The sequence below is a fragment of the Dendropsophus ebraccatus genome, chromosome 13 (assembly GCF_027789765.1).
Source record: "Dendropsophus ebraccatus isolate aDenEbr1 chromosome 13, aDenEbr1.pat, whole genome shotgun sequence".
In the NCBI taxonomy this organism is placed as follows: Eukaryota; Metazoa; Chordata; class Amphibia; order Anura; family Hylidae; genus Dendropsophus; species Dendropsophus ebraccatus.
This window is the reverse complement of record NC_091466.1, coordinates 80,225,557-80,246,457: the sequence shown is the minus strand read 5'-3', so window position 1 is coordinate 80,246,457 and position 20,901 is coordinate 80,225,557. Positions and strand designations below refer to the sequence as shown.

Below are 20,901 nucleotides of genomic sequence, written 5' to 3'. Positions count from 1 at the left end.
ATGTGGGGCACTATGTGAGGATTGGATACTATGTGGGGCACTATGTGGGGGATTGGATACTATGTGGGGCACTATGTGGGGGATTGGATACTATGTGGGGCACTATAATGGGGGATTGGATACCATATAGGGCATTTTTGGCGGGATTGGATACTGTATAGGGCACTATTCAGTCAGCAGCATGTGGTGACTGTAGGGGAGTGGCTATGGAGGGTTGATATAGGGGCGTGGCTATGGAGGGTTGCTATGGGGGCGTGGCTATGGAGGGTTGCTATGGGGGTGTGGCTATGGAGGGTCGCTATGGGGCGTGGCTATTGGGACCGCGGCGCACATGTCCCTCTTTGCTCTTTGCAAAAGTTGGGAGGTATGGTATTATACTGAGGGGACACATGAGGGGATTATATACCAGTCACACCTCACTGTATTATACTGGGGGTATACTGAGGGGATTATATACCAGTGTATACCAGTCACACCTCACTGTATTATACTGGTGTATACTGAGGGGCCACATGAGGGGATTATATACCAGTATATACCAGTCACACCTCACTGTATTATACTGGCAGTATACTGAGGGGACACATGAGGGGATTATATACCAGTATATACCAGTCACACCTCACTGTATTATACTGGTGGTATACTGAGGGGCCACATGGAGGGATTATATACCAGTATATACCAGTCACACCTCACTGTATTATACTGGTGTATACTGAGGGGCCACATGAGGGGATTATATACCAGTATATACCAGCAGCCTCACTGTATTATACTGGTGGTATACTGAGGGCCCACATGAGGGGATTATATACCAGTATATACCAGTCACACCTCACTGTATTATACTGGTGTATACTGAGGGGCCACATGAGGGGATTATATACCAGTATATACCAGCAGCCTCACTGTATTATACTGGTGGTATACTGAGGGCCACATGAGGGGATTGTATACCAGTATATACCAGCAGCCTCACTGTATTATACTGGTGGTATACTGAGGGGCCACATGAGGGGATGATGCTGCAGGAGGTATTTAGCTATATACATTGGTGTGGGAGACTGGTAATCAGAGCTGTGTATCAGGGCCGCTTTAACCAGAGGACACATGGTGCACGTGCACCGGGCCCACTGGTTAAAGGGGCCCCCCCGAGCAGGCCGGCCGTTGCTATGTGCGACCAGTGCGGTCGCACAGGGCTCCAGCCACCAGCCTGTCAGGGGGGAGCACCATGGATGGGTAATCTACTTACCCCTCCATGGCACCCCCTGCAGGGCCCCCCCGTCCGCCGCTGCCCCTGCCCGCCCACTGCTGCTGCGGCGCTTGAGCGCTTAAGCAGCAGCGATACTGACGGAGAGAGAGCCATTGGCTCCCTCCCTGTCAGTCACTCTTGTGGCCGCACTTCCTGCGGTCACAAGAGGCCGCACTCTCCCTCTAGCGCCCGACGTCACTGGAGCGTCGGCGCGAGGGTAAGGGGAGTGCAGCCTCTTGTGACCGCAGGAAGTGCGGCCACAAGAGGGAAGAGAAGAGGAACACGTGGACCTAGGTGAGTAAGTGTTTGTTTTTTTCAATGTTATATGGGAGGGAGCTATATACTATGGGGGAGCACAGGGGGAGCGCATATACTATGGGGGAGCACAGGGGAGCTATATACTATGGGGGAGCACAGTGGGCTATATACTATGGGGGAGCACAGGGGGCTATATACTATGGGGGAGCACAGGGGAGCTATATACTATGGGGGGAGAGCACAGGAGGGCTATATACTATTGTGGGAGAGCACAGGGGGGCTATATACTATTGTGGGAGAGTATAGGGGGGCTATATACTATTGTGGGAGAGTATAGGGGGGCTATATACTATTGGAGAGCACAGAGGGGCTATATACTATTGTGGGAGAGCACAGGGGGGCTATATACTACTGGGGAGAGTGCACAGGGGGGCTATATACTAATGGGGGATCGCACAGGAGGGCTGTATATAACTGGAGGAGAACATGAGGGTCTATATACTACAGGGACACCTTACAACTTTAGAGGCACAGAGGGGTGTAACTATGTAGGGGTACAGAGGGGTGTAACTACTGTATAGGGGTACAAGGGACCTAACTACTGTATGTGTTGGCAGGGCCGTTTCTAGCTTTTCTGCTGCCTGAGGCAAAAAAAATAAATGGCACATTGTGTATTATGATGGTCTGCAGAACCTCATCATACACCCCATCTGCGGCAGAACCTCATCATACACCTCAGCTGCTGCAGAACATCATGCTACACCCAATCTGCTGCAGGACCTCATCATACACACCTCAGCTGCTGCAGAACCTCATCATACACACCTCAGCTGCTGCAGGACCTCATCATACACACCTCAGCTGCTGCAGAACCTCATCATACACACCTCAGCTGCTGCAGGACCTCATCATACACACCTCAGCTGCTGCAGGACCTCATCATACACACCTCAGCTGCTGCAGGACCTCATCATACACACCTCAGCTTCTCAGGTGATATATAGCAGCACAAGTGGATATACATGTACACTATGCCCCAGTCTGTACATATACAGTATATATCACATGTGCTGCTATATACTACCACCTCCAGCACTATGCCCCAGAGTACATATACAGTATATACCACCACCTCCAGCACTATGCCCCAGTGTACATATACAGTATATACCACCACCTCCAGCACTATGCCCCAGTGTACATATACAGTATATATCACATGTGCTGCTATATACCACCACCTCCAGCACTATGCCCCAGTGTACATATACAGTATATACCACCTCCTCCAGCACTATGCCCCAATGTACATATACAGTATATATCACATGTGCTGCTATATACCACCACCTCCAGCACTATGCCCCAGTGTACATATACAGTATATATCACTTGTGCTGCTATATACCACCACCTCCAGCACTATGCCCCAGTGTACATATACAGTATATACCACCACCTCCAGCACTATGCCCCAGTGTACATATACAGAATATATCACCACCTCTAGCACTATGCCCCAGTGTACATATACAGTATATACCACCACCTCCAGCACTATGCCCCAGTGTACATATACAGAATATATCACCACCTCTAGCACTATGCCCCAGTCTGTACATATACAGTATATATCACATGTGCTGCTATATACTACCACCTCCAGCACTATGCCCCAGTGTACATATACCGTATATACCACCACCTCCTGCACTATGCCCCAGTGTACATATACAGTATATATCACATGTGCTGCTATATACCACCACCTCCAGCACTGTGCCCCAGTGTACATATACAGTATATACCACCACCTCCAGCACTATGCCCCAGAGTACATATACAGTATATACCACCACCTCCAGCACTATGCCCCAGACTGTACACTATAGTAATGAAGGGGCTGGAGTCCAGCACAGGCAGGAGGAGGAGGAGCTCACACTGACAGGATACAACTTGCTGGAGGAGCCCAGTCTTGTGTTTGCTGCTGTTATCAGTCTGTTGTCACACAGACGGATTATGTGCTTTCCTCAGTGTGCACACTCTCCTAGAAGCACACTGCACTGCCTGTAGCTCACACATCCACACAGAGCACCACACAGTTGTAATCCCAGAGCTACAGACCTGTAATCCCAGAGCTCCCTCCTGGGTCTGAGACCTGCTCCCCCACCCCCAATTGTCGGGACCCCCCCCTCCCCCTTCCCCCTTACAAACAATCATGACCCTCAGCCACCAGCCTCCCCCCTTCCCCTCGTTGTTATACTCACTAGTACTGGGGAGGAGGAGGAGGGATCAGCATGTGGAGCCGCTGTGGCTGGCTGTGCAGGCTCCTACTTAAAGGGGTTGTCCGGCGAAAAAAAATTATTCACAGAATAACACACATTACAAAGTTATACAACTTTGTAATGTATGTTATGTCTGTGAATGGCCCCCTTCCCCGTGTCCCACCACCCCCACCCGTGTACCCGGAAGTGTGGTGCGCTATACATTACCTGTCGCGTGCCGACCACGGTCTCCGATCGTCAGCAGTGACGTCTTCTTCGGGAGCTTGGCGGATCTTCCCGAGTGCCGGCCGCCCTCTGCTGCGTCATCCGAAGCTCAGCCGCGATTGGCTGAGCATAACTGTGCTCAGCCAATCGCGGCTGAGCAGCTGATGACGTGGCCGCGTCATCAGCCGCTCAGCCGCGATTGGCTGAGCACAGTTATGCTCAGCCAATCGCGGCTGAGCTTCGGATGACGCTGCAGAGGGTGGCCGGCACTCGGGAAGATCCGCCAAGCTCCCGAAGAAGACGTCACTGCTGACGATCGGAGACCGTGGACGACACGATATGCGGTGAGTATAATGCACCACACTTCCGGGTCTAGCGTGGGTGGGGGGAAACACGGGGAAGGGGGCCATTCACAGACATAACATACATTACAAAGTTGTATAACTTTGTAATGTGTGTTATTCTGTGAATAATTTTTTTTCGCCGGACAACCCCTTTAATCCTCAGGAAGACTGCCGGGTGACGTCACACATCAGAGAGACGTAGCCCGGCAGTTCCTGGGGAGGGCGGCAGGGGGCGGCCAGGCACTCAGCACTGATAGGGGTCCGGACTGCTGTCATTTTAGTGAAGTTAAACTTCACTAAAATGACAGTGGCAGAGAAGATTGTGCCGCCCCCTGCAGGAACACAGGAGCTGCCGCCTGAGGCTGAGGCCTCACTCTGCCTCATGGCAGGAGCGGGCCTGTGTGTTGGAGCCTAAAATATTTGTCTGGCAGATTCTGGAGAGAAGATTCACAGCCAGGAGAAGACTTCAAGGTGGCCCAGGCTGGATGGAGAGAAAAAGAAAAGGTGACAGACTCTGATGGGAGAAGACGCCCCCAGTGAGTCACTGGATGTAACTGCACTATGTTATAGGCTTGTAGTGTTAGGGGTCATGATGTGGCGGTATTATGTAATGGTATAATTGGTGATATCTTTCTGTTTTGTTTAGTGCAGTTTTTATGTAATATGTAATCACTGAATGGTGGAAATAGTGTTATAAGGTAACTACTGTATGTATTGGGGCTCTTGATACAGTGTGGGGGCAAATTCAGTACATTATACAATGTGCCGAAAGGGAAGGGGGGGGCCCACTCTTGAGGGCTGTGCACTGGGCCCACCAATGAATTAAAACAGCCCTGCTGTGTATACAGTATATACCAGTCACAGCTCTGATCACTATTCTCTCATACCAGTGTATACAGCTTTTCCTCGTCCACCATCATCCCGCGGCCATCTTCATCCTTCAGGCTCTTCTAGCCCAGAGGCAGGAGTGGGGTCCGTGCCCGGCCCTGTAGCTGGAAGGAGAGAGCGGAGACATCTAGTGGCTGGAGGCAGAATATACACATATATACATATATACAGACTCCAGCCAATACTGGCAGCTGTACTTTACTTCTTACCTAGGCTTACTGTTTGCATTGGGGGCTGTTACAGGGTGGGGCGTGACGTCACAGGGGCGGGGCTTGCCAGGACATACGTTTGCCAGGACTGCCCTGTCAAATGCGGGACAGTCTCAGCAAAACCGGGACTGTTGGCAATATGGTTGCACAGAGGAGGGCCTGACTACTGTATGGATGGACAGAGGAGGGCCTTACTACTATATGGGGACACAGAGGAGGCCTGACAACTATATAGATGCACAGAGGAGGGCCTGACTATTATATAGAAGCACAGAGGCGCCCCTGACAACTAAATAAGGACACAGAGGAGACCCTGACCACTATATGGGAGCACAGAGGAGGCCTGACTACTATATGGGGACACAGAGGAGACCTGACTAATATATGGGGACACAGAGGGGCCTGACTACTATATGGATGCACAGAGGGGCCTGACTAATATATGGGGACACAGAGGAGACCTTGACTACTATATGGATGTACAGAGAAGGCCTGACTACTATATGGATGGACAGAGGAGGCCTGACTACTATATGGGGACACAGAAGAGGCCTGACTACTATATGGATGTATAGAGGAGGCCTGACTACTATATGGATTCACAGAGGAGGCCTGACTTCTATATGGATGCACAGAGGAGGCCTGACTACTATATGGATGCACAGAGGAGGCCTGACTACTATATGGATGCACATAGGAGGCCTGACTACTATATGAATGCACAGAGGAGGGCCTGACTACTATATGGTGACACGGAGGAGACCCTGACTACTATATGGATGCACATAGGAGGCCTGACTACTATATGGATGCACAGAGGAGACCTGACTACTATATGGATGTACAGAGGAGGGCCTGACTACTATATGGGGACACAGAGGAGGCCTGACTACTATATGGATGCACAGAGGAGACCTGACTACTATATGGATGTACAGAGGAGACCTGACTACTATATGGATGCACAGAGGAGGGGGTCTGGCTACTATATGGATGCACAGAGGAGGGCCTGACTGCTATATGGATGCACAGAGGGGCCTGACTACTATACAGATGCACAGAGGAGGGCCTGATTACTATGGATGCACAGAGGGGCCTGACTACTATACGGATGCACAGAGGAGAGCCGGACTACTAAATGGGGAAACAGAGGGGGACTTACTACTATATGGATGCACAGAGGAGGGCCTGACTACTATATGGATGCACAGAGGAGAGCCTGACTACTAAATGGGGACACAAAGGAGGCCTGACTACTATATGGATGCACAGAGGAGGGGGTCTGGCTACTATATGGATGCACAGAGGAGACCTGACTACTATTTGGATGCACAGAGGAGACCTGACTGCTATATGGATGCACAGAGGGGCCTGATTACTATACTGATGCACAGAGGAGGGGGTCTGGCTACTATTTGGGGGCACAAATGAGGCCTGACTACTATATGGCGACACGGAGGAGACCCTGACTACTATATGGATGCACATAGGAGGCCTGACTGCTATATGGATGCACAGAGGAGAACCTGACTACTAAATGGGGACACAGAGGAGGCCTGACTACTATATGGATGCACAGAGGAGACCTGACTACTATATGGATGTACAGAGGAGGGCCTGACTACTATATGGGGACACAGAGGAGGCCTGACTACTATATGGATGCACAGAGACCTGACTACTATATGGATGTACAGAGGAGACCTGACTACTATATGGATGCACAGAGGAGGGGGCCTGACTGCTATATGGATGCACAGAGGGGCCTGACTACTATACAGATGCACAGAGGAGACCTGACTGCTATACAGATGCACAGAGGAGGGGGTCTGGCTACTATTTGGGGGCACAAATGAGGCCTGACTACTATATGGGGACACAGAGGAGGGCCTGACTACTATATGGATGCACAGAGGAGGGCCTGACTACTATATGGGGACACAGAGGAGGCCTGACTACTATATGGATGCACAGAGGAGGGCCTTACTACTATTTGGGGGCACAGAGGAGGCGATTGGTGAGAGTCAGACTGCTGAGACCCCCACAGGATAGGAGAGAACTAGGTGAATGGTGAGGAAAGGTGTTATACTTCCCTTAATGCTCATGCGATGCCCTGGCCCCTGGGGGCCACTTCCGCAGTGCTGGTGTTATGAGCGGGCAATGACCGGGGCAGCTGCAGGGGTTATACTTGTCACGGTATAGGCCTGAGGGCAGCACAGCTGTAGGGCCGGTCTGTGGAATCTGCGGGTGGTGATGGGCATGCGATTCTTCGCTGCACTTAGTCAGGGCACCAGTTAGTGGACACCAATGCCAGGGTTCAGTAACAGCGGTTTTATTATAGATGAGGTAACTAGTAGCAACAGTTCTGTCCGGATGCAACCGGGTATATAGCAGGCTTTGACAAACAAGGCAGGAGTGGTGCTGCCTAGGCTGTGAGAATACGTGCCGGATGATGGGAGTAGGAGTATGAGAGAAATAGCGTTGCTGGGTGGATTAGCTTGAGAATAATACTTGCTGTGAATCCTTGTAGCGATGAGGAGAGATAACAGAATGACACCCAGATGAGAGAGAAGACTCCGGACACTTGAGCAGGAAGATACAGCCGAAGACTTGAATACTGCAGAGCACCTGATCCACACTTCTAGTGGTGAAGTGGGACCTGCAACATGTCCAACTCCTCTGAGGCAGGAGAGAGACGACACACATCCTCCCTGCTTGGAAGCAGGGGGAAGACTCACTCGTTAGGAGGAAGTGGGAGGTCACATGGTTGCCCCTGGCCAGAGCTAGTCGGCCATTGGAGGAACCATGGTTACACGGTCACGTGATCAGCAGCCTTGCATACCACTGTACAATGTAATAATACACAGGAATATATATGAATATGCATGAGAATACACATAACCAGAGAATACCAGGGGAATACTAGCAGCAGTTGCAGTGCAAACAATTACCAGAACAGGCATTGACATAGCAATAGAAATGAGCATAATAGGAGTAGTAGTCTGCATATTCTGGGACACTGCATACCTCCCTAGCAAATTTGAGCCGACTATGTGTGGTTACTAACGTGTGGAGACAAAACAGGGCGACCATCACTAGAGACACCAGGAAGGGAAGTACAGAGGACGACATATACAACGAGGTCTTTGATGAGAACTGGCCCAAGTAAATCTGAAGGAAACCTGAGAGAAACCTGAATACAAACTGGCTCAACTAAATCTTTCCAGCTACAGATACAATATAGACAATAAGGAAAATATGAGACTGGATGAGAAAATACACTCCTGTATAAACTGGACTTTCTCTGAGGTATATATAAACTAACTTCCCTTACTCAGAGGAGGAGCTATCTGACTTTGACACTAGAAAATTATACTGTTTTACAAAAGAGGCGCTCTACTCTGAGGCTATCCAAGTAATCCCTTTGCTTACTTTGACTTTGACAACCCGGAAATACGATAGCAGAATAAGTGCAACAATGAACAAGTGCAATAATACCCTGTGTGGAACACACAATCACAGGAAAGTGCATTAGGAAGGAATGGGTTAAGTGTCTCTGTTAGGGAGAGTCTCTTTGAGGCAATAAAAACTATCGTCCATGCAAAAGGCTCTGGGACAGGCACTAGAGAACAGTTTGGTTATGGTGAGTGTCCATCAGCTCATGGCTGGTTAGTACAGGGAACTTGGTCAGGAGGACCAGGCACGAACCTTAGACGTTACATGTAAACTGTTATCACACAATAAAAAAACAAACAGGAAACAACAAACAGTTAACCCTCTAAGGGCTTAGCTCTCTGTATCGTACAGGTGGAACTCCTTGGGTTGAGCGCTCCGACCGCCTCAGCGGAAGGACATCTTCAACAGTGAGTGTCTCTGGTGCAGGTGGACGGTCTTCTCCGGCAGGTGGCGGCAGAGGTGGAGTCATTGGAGGTAACCTTGGAGGAGGAGGAACAGCTGAGACGTGGGCAGGGACACCCGCATAGCCTACGGCCATGAGAAATGGTTCAGTCTGGAACATTTCCTCTAGAGAGAGATGTTTAGAAGGAGCTGCCGGACTGGCGAGAGGTGCTGGTGTAGGTGCCAGGCAAGGTACAGCAAGGCTCTGGGGATCTTCCTTGGCACAACGCTTTATCCGGTTCCGGTGCACAGTCTGGGGAGCTAGTCCTGGTTTTTTGATCTCATAGACATCGGTCTCTGGATAGGGAATCGAAGAAATAACATAGGGCTCAGGCTCCCAAAGGCTGTCAAGATTATGACAGCGGTGATACCTCTTTAGCCAGACTCGATCTCCCACCTGTAGTGGTGCAGCAGTGGCTTTCCGGTTATAGGCCTCTTCCTGGCGCTGTTGAGCTTCTCCCATCCTTTGGTTCCCAATCTCCCGAGCATCCTGGATTCTTCTCTGATGCTCTTGGACCCAGTCAGTCTCAGGCAGGGGGTGTAGATTATCAGGAGCTTGAACCCCGAGAGCACGGTCCTGAGGGAGTTGGCCTTGACGCCCGAACATCAAGTAGAACGGAGAATAGCCCGTGGAGCAATGGGTGGTATTATTGTAGATTTCCACCAGCTCGTCCAACAGATGAGGCCATTCCACTCGTTTGGTCACTGAAGCCGTCCTTAGCATATTGATGAACACTTGATTGATCTTTTCGCACAGGCCATTTCATTGAGGGTGATAGGCCGTAGTGCGGAGCTTCTTACACTCATGGTAGGCACACAGCTCCTGGAACAGTTGTGACTCGAAGGCCGGGCCAGGATCTGTTGTACATCAGCCTTCTCAGTAGCGGGCCATGACCGCACCTCCTCTGCAGCGGGTCCTTCAAGTTGACCTAGCAGCAACTGCACCTGCTGAGGGGGAGAGAGTGAGACAAGTTCAAAGGTGCGGGAGATTTTTTTTTTTAAAGCAGCCAACGTGTGGGGTTCCCCTTTATAGCTGGGGAGATTGGCAGGCCCAATGAAGAATGGAACCGCTGCGGTAGCCATAGCAACAGGAGCCGCGGGTGCAGCCCGGGCCATGGGCGGACTGCCGGACCCGTCGGAGTCGCTGTGGTGGCCGGTGGACATGCTGAGGGGTTCCGGGGTACTGCGCCGGGAAGGGAGCAGAGATGATGAGAGGCTGCAGGATCAGCGGACACCGACAGACAGGGTGTCCGGGACCGGAGGTGGACAGGCCGGAAGTCAGATCCGGTGCTTCAGGCTATCCGGCCACATATTTCTTCCCCCTGCAACAGAGGCTCGGAAGACGCAGGGTCGGGGGCGGGGCTTGAACAGAGCGCGCGCACACGCGAAGGCAGTGCGTCACCAGCTGGCTTAACCCCTTAGCAGGCCGCAGCGCGGCAATGGCAGAGTCTCTTAGGGGTTGTAGTACAGTTTTGGGGGCACACAATGCGATCGTAATCCTGTTTGTGACGCCAAATGCGATGCCCTGGCCCCTGGGGGCCACTTCCGCAGTGCTGTTGTTATGAGCGGGCAATAACCGGGGCAGCTGCAGGGTGTATACTTGTCACGGTATAGGCCTGAGGGCGGCACAGCTGTAGGGCCGGTCTGTGGAATCTGCGGGTGATGATGGGCATGCGATTCTTCGCTGCACTTAGTCAGGGCACCAGTTAGAGGACACCAATGCCAGGGTTCAGTAACAGCGGTTTTATTATAGATGAGGTAACTAGTAGCAACAGTTCTGTCCGGATGCAACCGGGTATATAGCAGGCTTTGACAAATAAAGCAGGAGTGGTGCTGCATAGGCTGTGAGAATACGTGCCGGATGATGGGAGTAGGAGTATGAGAGAAATAGCGTTGCTGGGTGGATTAGCTTGAGAGTAATACTTGCTGTGAATCCTTGCAGCGATGAGGAGAGATAACGGAATGACACCCAGATGAGAGAGAAGACTCCGGACACTTGAGCAGGCAGATACAGCCGAAGACTTGAATACAGCAGAGCACCTGATCCACACTTCTAGTGGTGAAGTGGGAGCTGCAAATAAGAAGTCCAACTCCTCTGAGGTAGGAGAGGGACGACACACACAACCTCCTTGCTTGGAAGCAGGGGGAAGACTCACTCGTTAGCAGGAAGTGGGAGGTCACATGGTGGTTCCTGGCCAGAGCTAGTCGGCCATTGGAGGAACCATGGTTACACGGTCACGTGATCAGCAGCCTTGCATACCACTGTACAATGTAATAATACACAGGAGTATATAAGAACATGCATGAGAATACACATAACCAGAGAATACCAGGGGAATACTAGCAGCAGTTGCAGTGCAAACAATTACCAGAACAGGCATGGACATAGCAATAGAAATGAGCATAATAGGAGTAGTAGTCTGCATGTTCTGGGACACTGCACTCAATCCACTTCTGGCTTTCATCACATTTACAGCTGGAAAAAATCTGCAGTGTGTGAAGTTACCCTGGGGCGTGGCTGTGTGTGTGGGGGGGGACTATGGGGGGCATAACTATGGGGGTGTGGATATGGGGAGCATGACTATGGGGGTGTGGCTATGGGGGGCGTGACTATGGGGGTGTGGCTATGGAGACGAGGCAATGGGGCCCATGGTGCACATGTTCCTCTTTGCTCTCAGTAAAAGTTTGGAGGTATGAGCCTGTGCAGTCTGCAGTATTGGAGCCAGCGCAGCACAACATCCTACAATCTTACCCTGCCAAGTTCCTAGAGCAGCACTGATCAGTCAGACCTGTGAATCCAGTGTTTTATGTGCCCAGTCTCCAAACTGCAGGGCTGGTTCTCTCCCCTTGCTGCTCACTCATCCCCCTCAGCCCCTCCCCCCTCATCTGTGTTTCTCTGTAGTGCAGACCAGTACTTCTCAATCCCAGTCCACATGGCTACCAGCAGGTGATACCATTATACGCAGTGCATCAGGTATTATCAGGGTTATTCCCCCCTGGGGTTAGGGTTATTCCCCTTGGGGTTAGGGTTATTCCCCCTGGGGTTAGGGTTATTTCCCTCCCAGGGGTTAGGGTTATTTCCCTCCCTGGGGTTAGGGTTATTCCCCCCCCTGGAGTTAAGGTTATTCCCCTTGGGGTTAGGTTTATTCCACCCTGGGGTTAGGTTTATTCCCCCCTGGGGTTAGGGTTATTCCCCTTGGGGTAAGGTTTATACCCCCCTGGGGTTAGGGTTATTTCCCCCTGGGGTTAGGGTTATTTCCCCCTGGGGTTAGGGTTATTCTCCCCCTGGGGTTAGGGTTATTTCCCCCTGGGGTTAGGGTTATTTCCCCCTGGGGTTAGGGTTATTTCCCCCTGGGGTTAGGGTTATTTCCCCCTGGGGTTAGGGTTATTTCCCCCTGGGGTTAGGGTTATTCTCCCCCTGGGGTTAGGGTTATTCCCCCCCTGGGGTTCGGGTTATTCTCCCTGGGGTTAGGGTTATTTCCCCCTGGGGTTAGGGTTATTCCCCCCTGGGGTTAGGGTTATTTCCCCCTGGGGTTAGGGTTATTCCCCCCTGGGGTTAGGGTTATTTCCCCCTGGGGTTAGGGTTATTTCCCCCTGGGGTTAGGGTTATTTCCCCCTGGGGTTAGGGTTATTTCCCCCCTGGGGTTAGGGTTATTCCCCCCCTGGGGTTAGGGTTATTCCCCCCCTGGGGTTAGGGTTATTCCCCCCCTGGGGTTAGGGTTATTCCCCCCCTGGGGTTAGGGTTATTCTCCCTGGGGTTAGGGTTATTCTCCCTGGGGTTAGGGTTATTCCCCCCCCCCCTGGGGTTAGGGTTATTCCCCCCCAGGGGTTAGGGTTATTCCCCCCCTGGGGTTAGGGTTATTCCCCCCCTGGGGTTAGGGTTATTCCCCCCCTGGGGTTAGGGTTATTCTCCCTGGGGTTAGGGTTATTTCCCCCTGGGGTCAGGGTTATTCCCCCCCTGGGGTTAGGGTTATTTCCCCCTGGGGTTAGGGTTATTTCCCCTGGGGTTAGGGTTATTTCCCCTGGGGTTAGGGTTATTTCCCCTGGGGTTAGGGTTATTCCCCCCTGGGGTTAGGGTTATTCCCCCAAGGGGTTAACTAATAAAACCTACTACTGACATTTTAAAAAATCTCCTGTACTTTGATTTGTGCAAAGTTGTTTGAAATGAGACTTAAAGGAGAAGTCCGGTGAAATTCGTTATTAAAGTATTGTATGTCCCCCCAAAAGTTATACAAATCCCCAATATACACTTATTACCGGAAATGCTTATAAAGTGCTGGAGGAGGTGTGAGGGAATAGGGTCACTAGTGCAGGTGGGGGGAGGGGCTGGAGGAGGTGTGAGGGAATAGGGTCACTAGTGCAGGTGGGGGGAGGGGCTGGAGGAGGTGTGAGGGAATAGGGTCACTACTGCAGGTGGGGGGAGGGGCTGGAGGAGGTGTGAGGGAATAGGGTCACTAGTGCAGGTGGGGGGAGGGGCTGGAGGAGGTGTGAGGGAATAGGGTCACTAGTGCAGGTGGGGGGAGGGGCTGGAGGAGGTGTGAGGGAATAGGGTCACTAGTGCAGGTAGGTGTGTGGGGGGGGCTGAAGGAGGTGTGAGGGAATGGGGTCACTAGTGCAGGTGGGGGGGGCTGGGGGAGGTGTGAGGGAATAGGGTCACTAGTGCAGGTGGGGGGTGGGCTGGAGGTGGTGTGAGGGAATAGGGTCACTAGTGCTGGTGGGGGGAGGGGCTGGAGGAGGTGTGAGGGAATAGGGTCACTAGTGCAGGTGGGGGGAGGGGCTGGAGGAGGTGTGAGGGAATAGGGTCACTAGTGCAGGTGGGGGGAGGGGCTGGAGGAGGTGTGAGGGAATAGGGTCACTAGTGCAGGTGGGGGGAGGGGCTGGAGGAGGTGTGAGGGAATAGGGTCACTAGTGCAGGTGGGGGGAGGGGCTGGAGGAGGTGTGAGGGAATAGGGTCACTACTGCAGGTGGGGGGTGGCTGGAGGAGATGTGAGGGAATAGGGTCACTAGTGCAGGTGGGGGGAGGGGCTGGAGGAGGTGTGAGGGAATAGGGTCACTAGTGCAGGTGGGGGGAGGGGCTGGAGGAGGTGTGAGGGAATAGGGTCACTAGTGCAGGTGGGGGGAGGGGCTGGAGGAGGTGTGAGGGAATAGGGTCACTAGTGCAGGTAGGTGTGTGGGGGGGCTGAAGGAGGTGTGAGGGAATGGGGTCACTAGTGCAGGTGGGGGGGGCTGGGGGAGGTGTGAGGGAATAGGGTCACTAGTGCAGGTGGGGGGTGGGCTGGAGGTGGTGTGAGGGAATAGGGTCACTAGAGCAGGTGGGGGGGGCTGGAGGAAGTGTGAGGAAATAGGGTCACTAGTGCAGGTGGGGGGCTGGAGGAGGTGTGAGGGAATAGGGTCACTAGTGCAGGTGGGGGGGCTGGAGGAGGTGTGAGGGAATAGGGTCACTAGTGCAGGTGGGGGGGCTGGAGGAGGTGTGAGGGAATAGGGTCACTAGTGCAGGTGGGGGGCTGGAGGAGGTGTGAGACAATAGGGTCACTAGTGCAGGTTGGGGGGGGGGGCTGGAGGAGGTGTGAGACAATAGGGTCACTAGTGCAGGTTGGGGGGGGGGGCTGGAGGAGGTGTGAGGAATTAGGGTCACTAGTGCAGGGGGGCTGGAGGAGGTGTGAGGGAATAGGGTCACTAGTGCAGGTAGGTGGGTGGGGGGGCTGGAAGAGGTGTGAGGGAATAGGGTCACTAGTGCAGGTAGGTGGGTGGGAGGGCTGGAGGAGGTGTGAGGGAATAGGGTCACTAGTGCAGGTAGGTAGGTGGGGGGCTGGAGGAGGTGTGGGAATAGGGTCACTAGAGCAGGTGGGGGGGCTGGAGGAGGTGTGAGGGAATAGGGTCACTAGAGCAGGTGGGGGGGCTGGAGGAGGTGTGAGGGAATAGGGTCACTAGTGCAGGTGGGGGGCTGGAGGAGGTGTGAGGGAATAGGGTCACTAGTGCAGGTGGGGGGGCTGGAGGAGGTGTGAGACAATAGGGTCACTAGTGCAGGTTGGGGGGGGGGCTGGAGGAGGTGTGAGGGAATAGGGTCACTAGTGCAGGGGGGCTGGAGGAGGTGTGAGGGAATAGGGTCACTAGTGCAGGTAGGTGGGTGGGGGGGCTGGAGGAGGTGTGAGGGAATAGGGTCACTAGTGCAGGTAGGGGGCTGGAGGAGGTGTGAGACAATAGGGTCACTAGTGCAGGTTGGGGTGGGGGCTGGAGGAGGTGTGAGACAATAGGGTCACTAGTGCAGGTTGGGGGGGGGGGGGGTGGAGGAGGTGTGAGGAATTAGGGTCACTAGTGCAGGGGGGCTGGAGGAGGTGTGAGGGAATAGGGTCACTAGTGCAGGTAGGTGGGTGGGGGGGCTGGAAGAGGTGTGAGGGAATAGGGTCACTAGTGCAGGTAGGTGGGTGGGAGGGCTGGAGGAGGTGTGAGGGAATAGGGTCACTAGTGCAGGTAGGTAGGTGGGGGGCTGGAGGAGGTGTGAGGGAATAGGGTCACTAGTGCAGGTAGGTAGGTGGGGGGCTGGAGGAGGTGTGAGGGAATAGGGTCACTAGAGCAGGTGGGGGGCTGGAGGAGGTGTGAGGGAATAGGGTCACTAGAGCAGGTGGGGGGGCTGGAGGAGGTGTGAGGGAATAGGGTCACTAGTGCAGGTGGGGGGCTGGAGGAGGTGTGAGGGAATAGGGTCACTAGTGCAGGTGGGGGGGCTGGAGGAGGTGTGAGACAATAGGGTCACTAGTGCAGGTTGGGGGGGGCTGGAGGAGGTGTGAGACAATAGGGTCACTAGTGCAGGTTGGGGGGGGCTGGAGGAGGTGTGAGACAATAGGGTCACTAGTGCAGGTTGGGGGGGGGGGGGGCTGGAGGAGGTGTGAGGGAATAGGGTCACTAGTGCAGGGGGGCTGGAGGAGGTGTGAGGGAATAGGGTCACTAGTGCAGGTAGGTGGGTGGGGGGGCTGGAAGAGGTGTGAGGGAATAGGGTCACTAGTGCAGGTAGGTGGGTGGGAGGGCTGGAGGAGGTGTGAGGGAATAGGGTCACTAGTGCAGGTAGGTAGGTGGGGGGCTGGAGGAGGTGTGAGGGAATAGGGTCACTAGTGCAGGTAGGTAGGTGGGGGGCTGGAGGAGGTGTGAGGGAATACAGTCACTTCTTACCAGCAGACGGACTTGTAGCCAACCTTATCCTCTGTCACGTTGTATGTTCCAGAGAGAAGATGTGGCCGCCTCTGCTCCTCTTGTTCTTGGTCTCCATGACCATCGCCTCCAAAGAAAGCAAACTGAAGGAAGATCATTCCGGAGGTCCGTGGAAAGGCGACAGCTTATCCGAGTCCAGTATGCGCTTCGCCATCTCACTTTATAAACTTGTGTCTTCCAAGACGGCACAAGCCCCACCCAACTTCTTCATGTCACCGATCAGTATCTACACCAACCTGGCCATGATGGCTCTCGGGGCGAGATCCTTGACTCGTGAGCAGATCCTGGAGGCCATGTGTCTAAGTGACAGCCAAAGTACCAAGGTCCTGAAGGAAAACTTTAGGACCTTCCTCGCAAATTTAAGAACACAAGAAGAAAAGGCAGAATTCGTCATTTCAAACTGGTTCTTTCCAGAAACTTCGATAACAGTTTTACCAAAATACAAGCAGGACGTGGCCAACTACTACAACGCCTCCATCCAGAGCATTGACTACAAAGACCCGAAGAAAGCCGAAGAAGAGATCAACGAGCTGGTCAGCGGCCAAACAGATGGCAAGATGGAGGACGTGGTCAGCGGCCTGGATGACCAGACACAGATGGTTGTGCTGGACTATGCCAGCTTTACTGGTGAGTAATGGTGGTGTCACATGACGTACACCACGGTGACCTCGCACATTCACTCTCTTCTTCACTCTATCCCTCCCGTAGTGGCAGCACTGCTGGGCAGCCTGGTGGTCCCCGGGCAGCTTGGTGGTCCCCATGGCTACTCATCTTCTTTCACATCACGTCTCCTTTTATTTCACTAGCAAAATGGGATAGCCCCTTCAGCCGCCGGGACACGCGTCGCGGTCACTTCAAGGTGAACCAGCAAAAGACGGCTGAGGTCCCCATGATGCATCGGTTGGGGCAGTACAGGATCTGCCAGGACCATGACTTTCTCTTTGTCGAGATCCCATTCACGAAACAGATTGCGCTGCTTCTTCTTATGCCAAGAAATGACGTCCTGACTGAGGCGGAACACAAGATATCTGCACGGCTGATACGGTATTATATAGCCAAGGCGAAAACAAGGTGAGTGACCCCCAAACCCAGCTCCATCCTGTTACCCCAACGCCATATACTGTACTAATACTACTGTACTCTATCCTCCACACTCAGCATGCTGGATCTCTACATCCCCACCATATCCCTCGAACAGGAAGTCAATGTAGAGTTTGGTCTTCTCCACATGGGGATCACCCAAGTGTTCAGCCACACCGCAGATTTCTCTAGAATCTCCAATGACACCGTACTGAGAGTCTCCAGAGTAAGTGGTGGAAGCAGGAGATGGGTATATACAAAGATTATAAAAGATATAGTCATATACATAGGGGGCAGTATTATAGTAGTTATATCCCTGTATATAGGAGCAGTATTATAGTAGTTATATTCCTGTATATAGGAGCAGTATTATAGTAGTTATATTTCTGTATATAGGGGGCAGTATTATAGTAGTTATATCCCTGTATATAGGGAGCAGTATTATAGTAGTTATATTCCTGTATATAGGGGGTAGTATTATAGTAGTTATATTCCTGTATATAGGAGCAGTATTATAGTAGTTATATTCCTGTATATAGGAGCAGTATTATAGTAGTTACAGTATATCCCTGTATATAGGAGCAGTATTATAGTAGTTATATTCCTGTATATAGGAGCAGTATTATAGTAGTATATTCCTGTATATAGGAGCAGTATTATAGTAGGTATATTACTGTATATAGGGAGCAGTATTATAGTAGTTATATTCCTGTATATAGGAGCAGTATTATAGTAGTTACAGTATATCCCTGTATATAGGAGCAGTATTATAGTAGTTATATTCCTGTATATAGGAGCAGTATTATAGTAGTATATTCCTGTATATAGGAGCAGTATTATAGTAGGTATATTACTGTATATAGGGGGCAGTATTATAGTAGTTATATTCCTGTATATAGGGGGCAGTTTTATAGTAGTATATTCCTGTATATAGGGGCAGTATTATAGTAGTATATCCCTGTATATAGGAGCAGTATTATAGTAGTTATATTCCTGTATATAGGAGCAGTATTATAGTAGTTATATCCCTGTATGTAGGAGCAGTATTATAGTAGTTATATTCCTGTATATAGGGAGCAGTATTATAGTAGTATATCCCTGTATATAGGAGCAGTATTATAGTAGTTATATCCCTGTATATAGGAGCAGTATTATAGTAGTATATTCCTGTATATAGGTGCAGTATTATAGTAGTTATATTCCTGTATATAGGAGCAGTATTATAGTAGTTATATCCCTGTATATAGGAGCAGTATTATAGTAGTTATATCCCTGTATATAGGAGCAGTATTATAGCAGTTATATTCCTGTATATAGGAGCAGTATTATAGTATTTATATTCCTGTATATAGGAGCAGTATTATTGTAGTTATATTCCTGTATATAGGAGCAGTATTATAGTAGTTATATCCCTGTATATAGGAGCAGTATTATAGCAGTTATATTCCTGTATATAGGAGCAGTATTATAGTATTTATATTCCTGTATATAGGAGCAGTATTATAGTAGTTATATTCCTGCATATAGGGGGCAGTATTATAGTAGGTATATGCACAAGCAGGTAGATGTGTTGGCACTATCAATAACCTGTGGTTATCTGAAACTATTTATGTATTCAGGTTGAGTGACCTTGCGTAGTAGGGAGCGTTGTAGTCTTTATTAGCTGAGTAATCTCAGTGAAAATTCTGCATCACAGTGGTGCTCAGCATAAATGAGAAAGCAGTTCATTTAATCAGCACAAGCCATTGAGAAAGAAAAACCAGCGGCACTCACCAGGTTAATGCAGTGATGGTGATTTATTGATAAGATGTCATCATGCAGGCGACTTCAGGGCAGGGGGAGACAGGTCCGAGGGTGCTGTGCACCATGGCTACAGCCGTTTCGCGGGCTAACTTTCCCGCTTCATCTAGCCTAGATGAAGATGAAGCGGGAAAGTTAGCCCGCGAAACGGCTGTAGCCACGGTGCACAGCACCCTCGGACCTGTCTCCCCCTGCCCTGAAGTCGCCTGCATGATGACATCTTATCAATAAATCACCATCACTGCATTAACCTGGTGAGTGCCGCTGGTTTTTCTTTCTCAATGGCTTGTGCTGATTATAGTAGTTATATTCCTGTATATAGGGGGCAGTATTATAGTAGTTATATTCCTGTATATAGGAGCAGTATTATAGTAGTATATTCCAGTATATAGGAGCAGTATTATAGTAGTTATATCCCTGTATATAGGAGCAGTATTATAGTAGTTATATCCCTGTATATAAGAGCAGTATTATAGTAGTTATATTCCTGTATATTTTAGATTTACCACAAGACTCTGGTGAAGATTGATGAGGACAGGACAGAATCCAGTGGAGCTGAGGGGGTACAAGCTGTTACCCTCTGTAAGGATTCCGCGGTGCACATCGATCAGCCGTTCTTTGCTCTGGTTTACAACAAAGAAGTGGATACAGTTCTGTTAATCGGGAGAGTTATGGATCCGTCTGTGTAATCCATTATAGAAGGTTTATAATAAAGTGCCTCATTGCTCGCTGTTTCGTGTGACTTTATTCATTCTTCACTAATCTGCTCACACATGTTGTGGTCAGGACATCTCGCTCATCTATATTATAACATTCAGAAACGTCTTCTTAAATCCGGCACCGGTAAGGGTAAGAGGTCCGACCACAGATTAGCTAACGTCCGAGCGATGCAGCCTCTGCCCATTCCATCTGCCACAGCTCTCCGACCGTCCTATTAATGTCAATGGGAGGAGCTGCAATACCAGGTACAACCACTACTCAGTGTATGGAGCTGTGGCTGGCAGGAAGTGACTGCCGCACTCACCGGAGGGCAGAGGATCCATCAGTCAGCTGATCACCGGAGGGCAGAGGATCCATCAGTCAGCTGATCACCGGAGGGCAGAGGATCCATCAGTCAGCTGATCACCAGAGGCAGGCCCGGACTGATAATCTGGCAGGCCGGGCAAATGCCGGCTGGGCTGCTCAGATTGTCAGTCCGAGGGCCGCCGACCAACCCCCCTCCGCTAGCCCTACCGGCCGCCGCTGCTCTGCATCTGCTGCTGTTGTCTGCTTACATTTTCCGTCATCAGCAGCCCGATGCAGACCGGCCCCGGAGTCTCCCAGCTCCAGCCCCGCGGCGCCTGCACCTCTCTCATCTACTGCTCTGTGGCCGGCAGTAACGGATGACGTCACACGTCCGCCGACGCGCAGTAGATGAGAGAGGTGCAGGCGCCGCGGGGCTGGAGCTGGGAGACTCCGGGACCGGTCTGCATCGGGCT

General features: G+C 51.3%; 1 protein-coding gene across 3 annotated transcripts; it reads left to right on the top strand.

Annotated features, from left to right (window-relative positions):
* Positions 1-305: 305 nt before the first annotated feature.
* Positions 306-20,155, top strand: LOC138771031 (serine protease inhibitor A6-like). Of its 3 annotated transcripts, none has more exons than XM_069950449.1 (5): positions 306-364; positions 16,557-17,170; positions 17,350-17,614; positions 17,702-17,849; positions 19,924-20,155. In XM_069950449.1, the coding sequence occupies exons 2-5, from the start codon at positions 16,564-16,566 to the stop codon at positions 20,110-20,112; spliced, it is 1,209 nt and encodes a 402-aa protein (XP_069806550.1). In that variant the 5' UTR covers positions 306-364; positions 16,557-16,563; the 3' UTR covers positions 20,113-20,155. The 3 variants fall into 3 exon arrangements, with proteins under 3 accessions (XP_069806550.1, XP_069806549.1, XP_069806548.1); XM_069950448.1 differs by lacking the exon at positions 306-364 and adding an exon at positions 4,709-4,850; XM_069950447.1 differs by lacking the exon at positions 306-364 and adding an exon at positions 4,709-4,882.
* Positions 20,156-20,901: the final 746 nt, after the last annotated feature.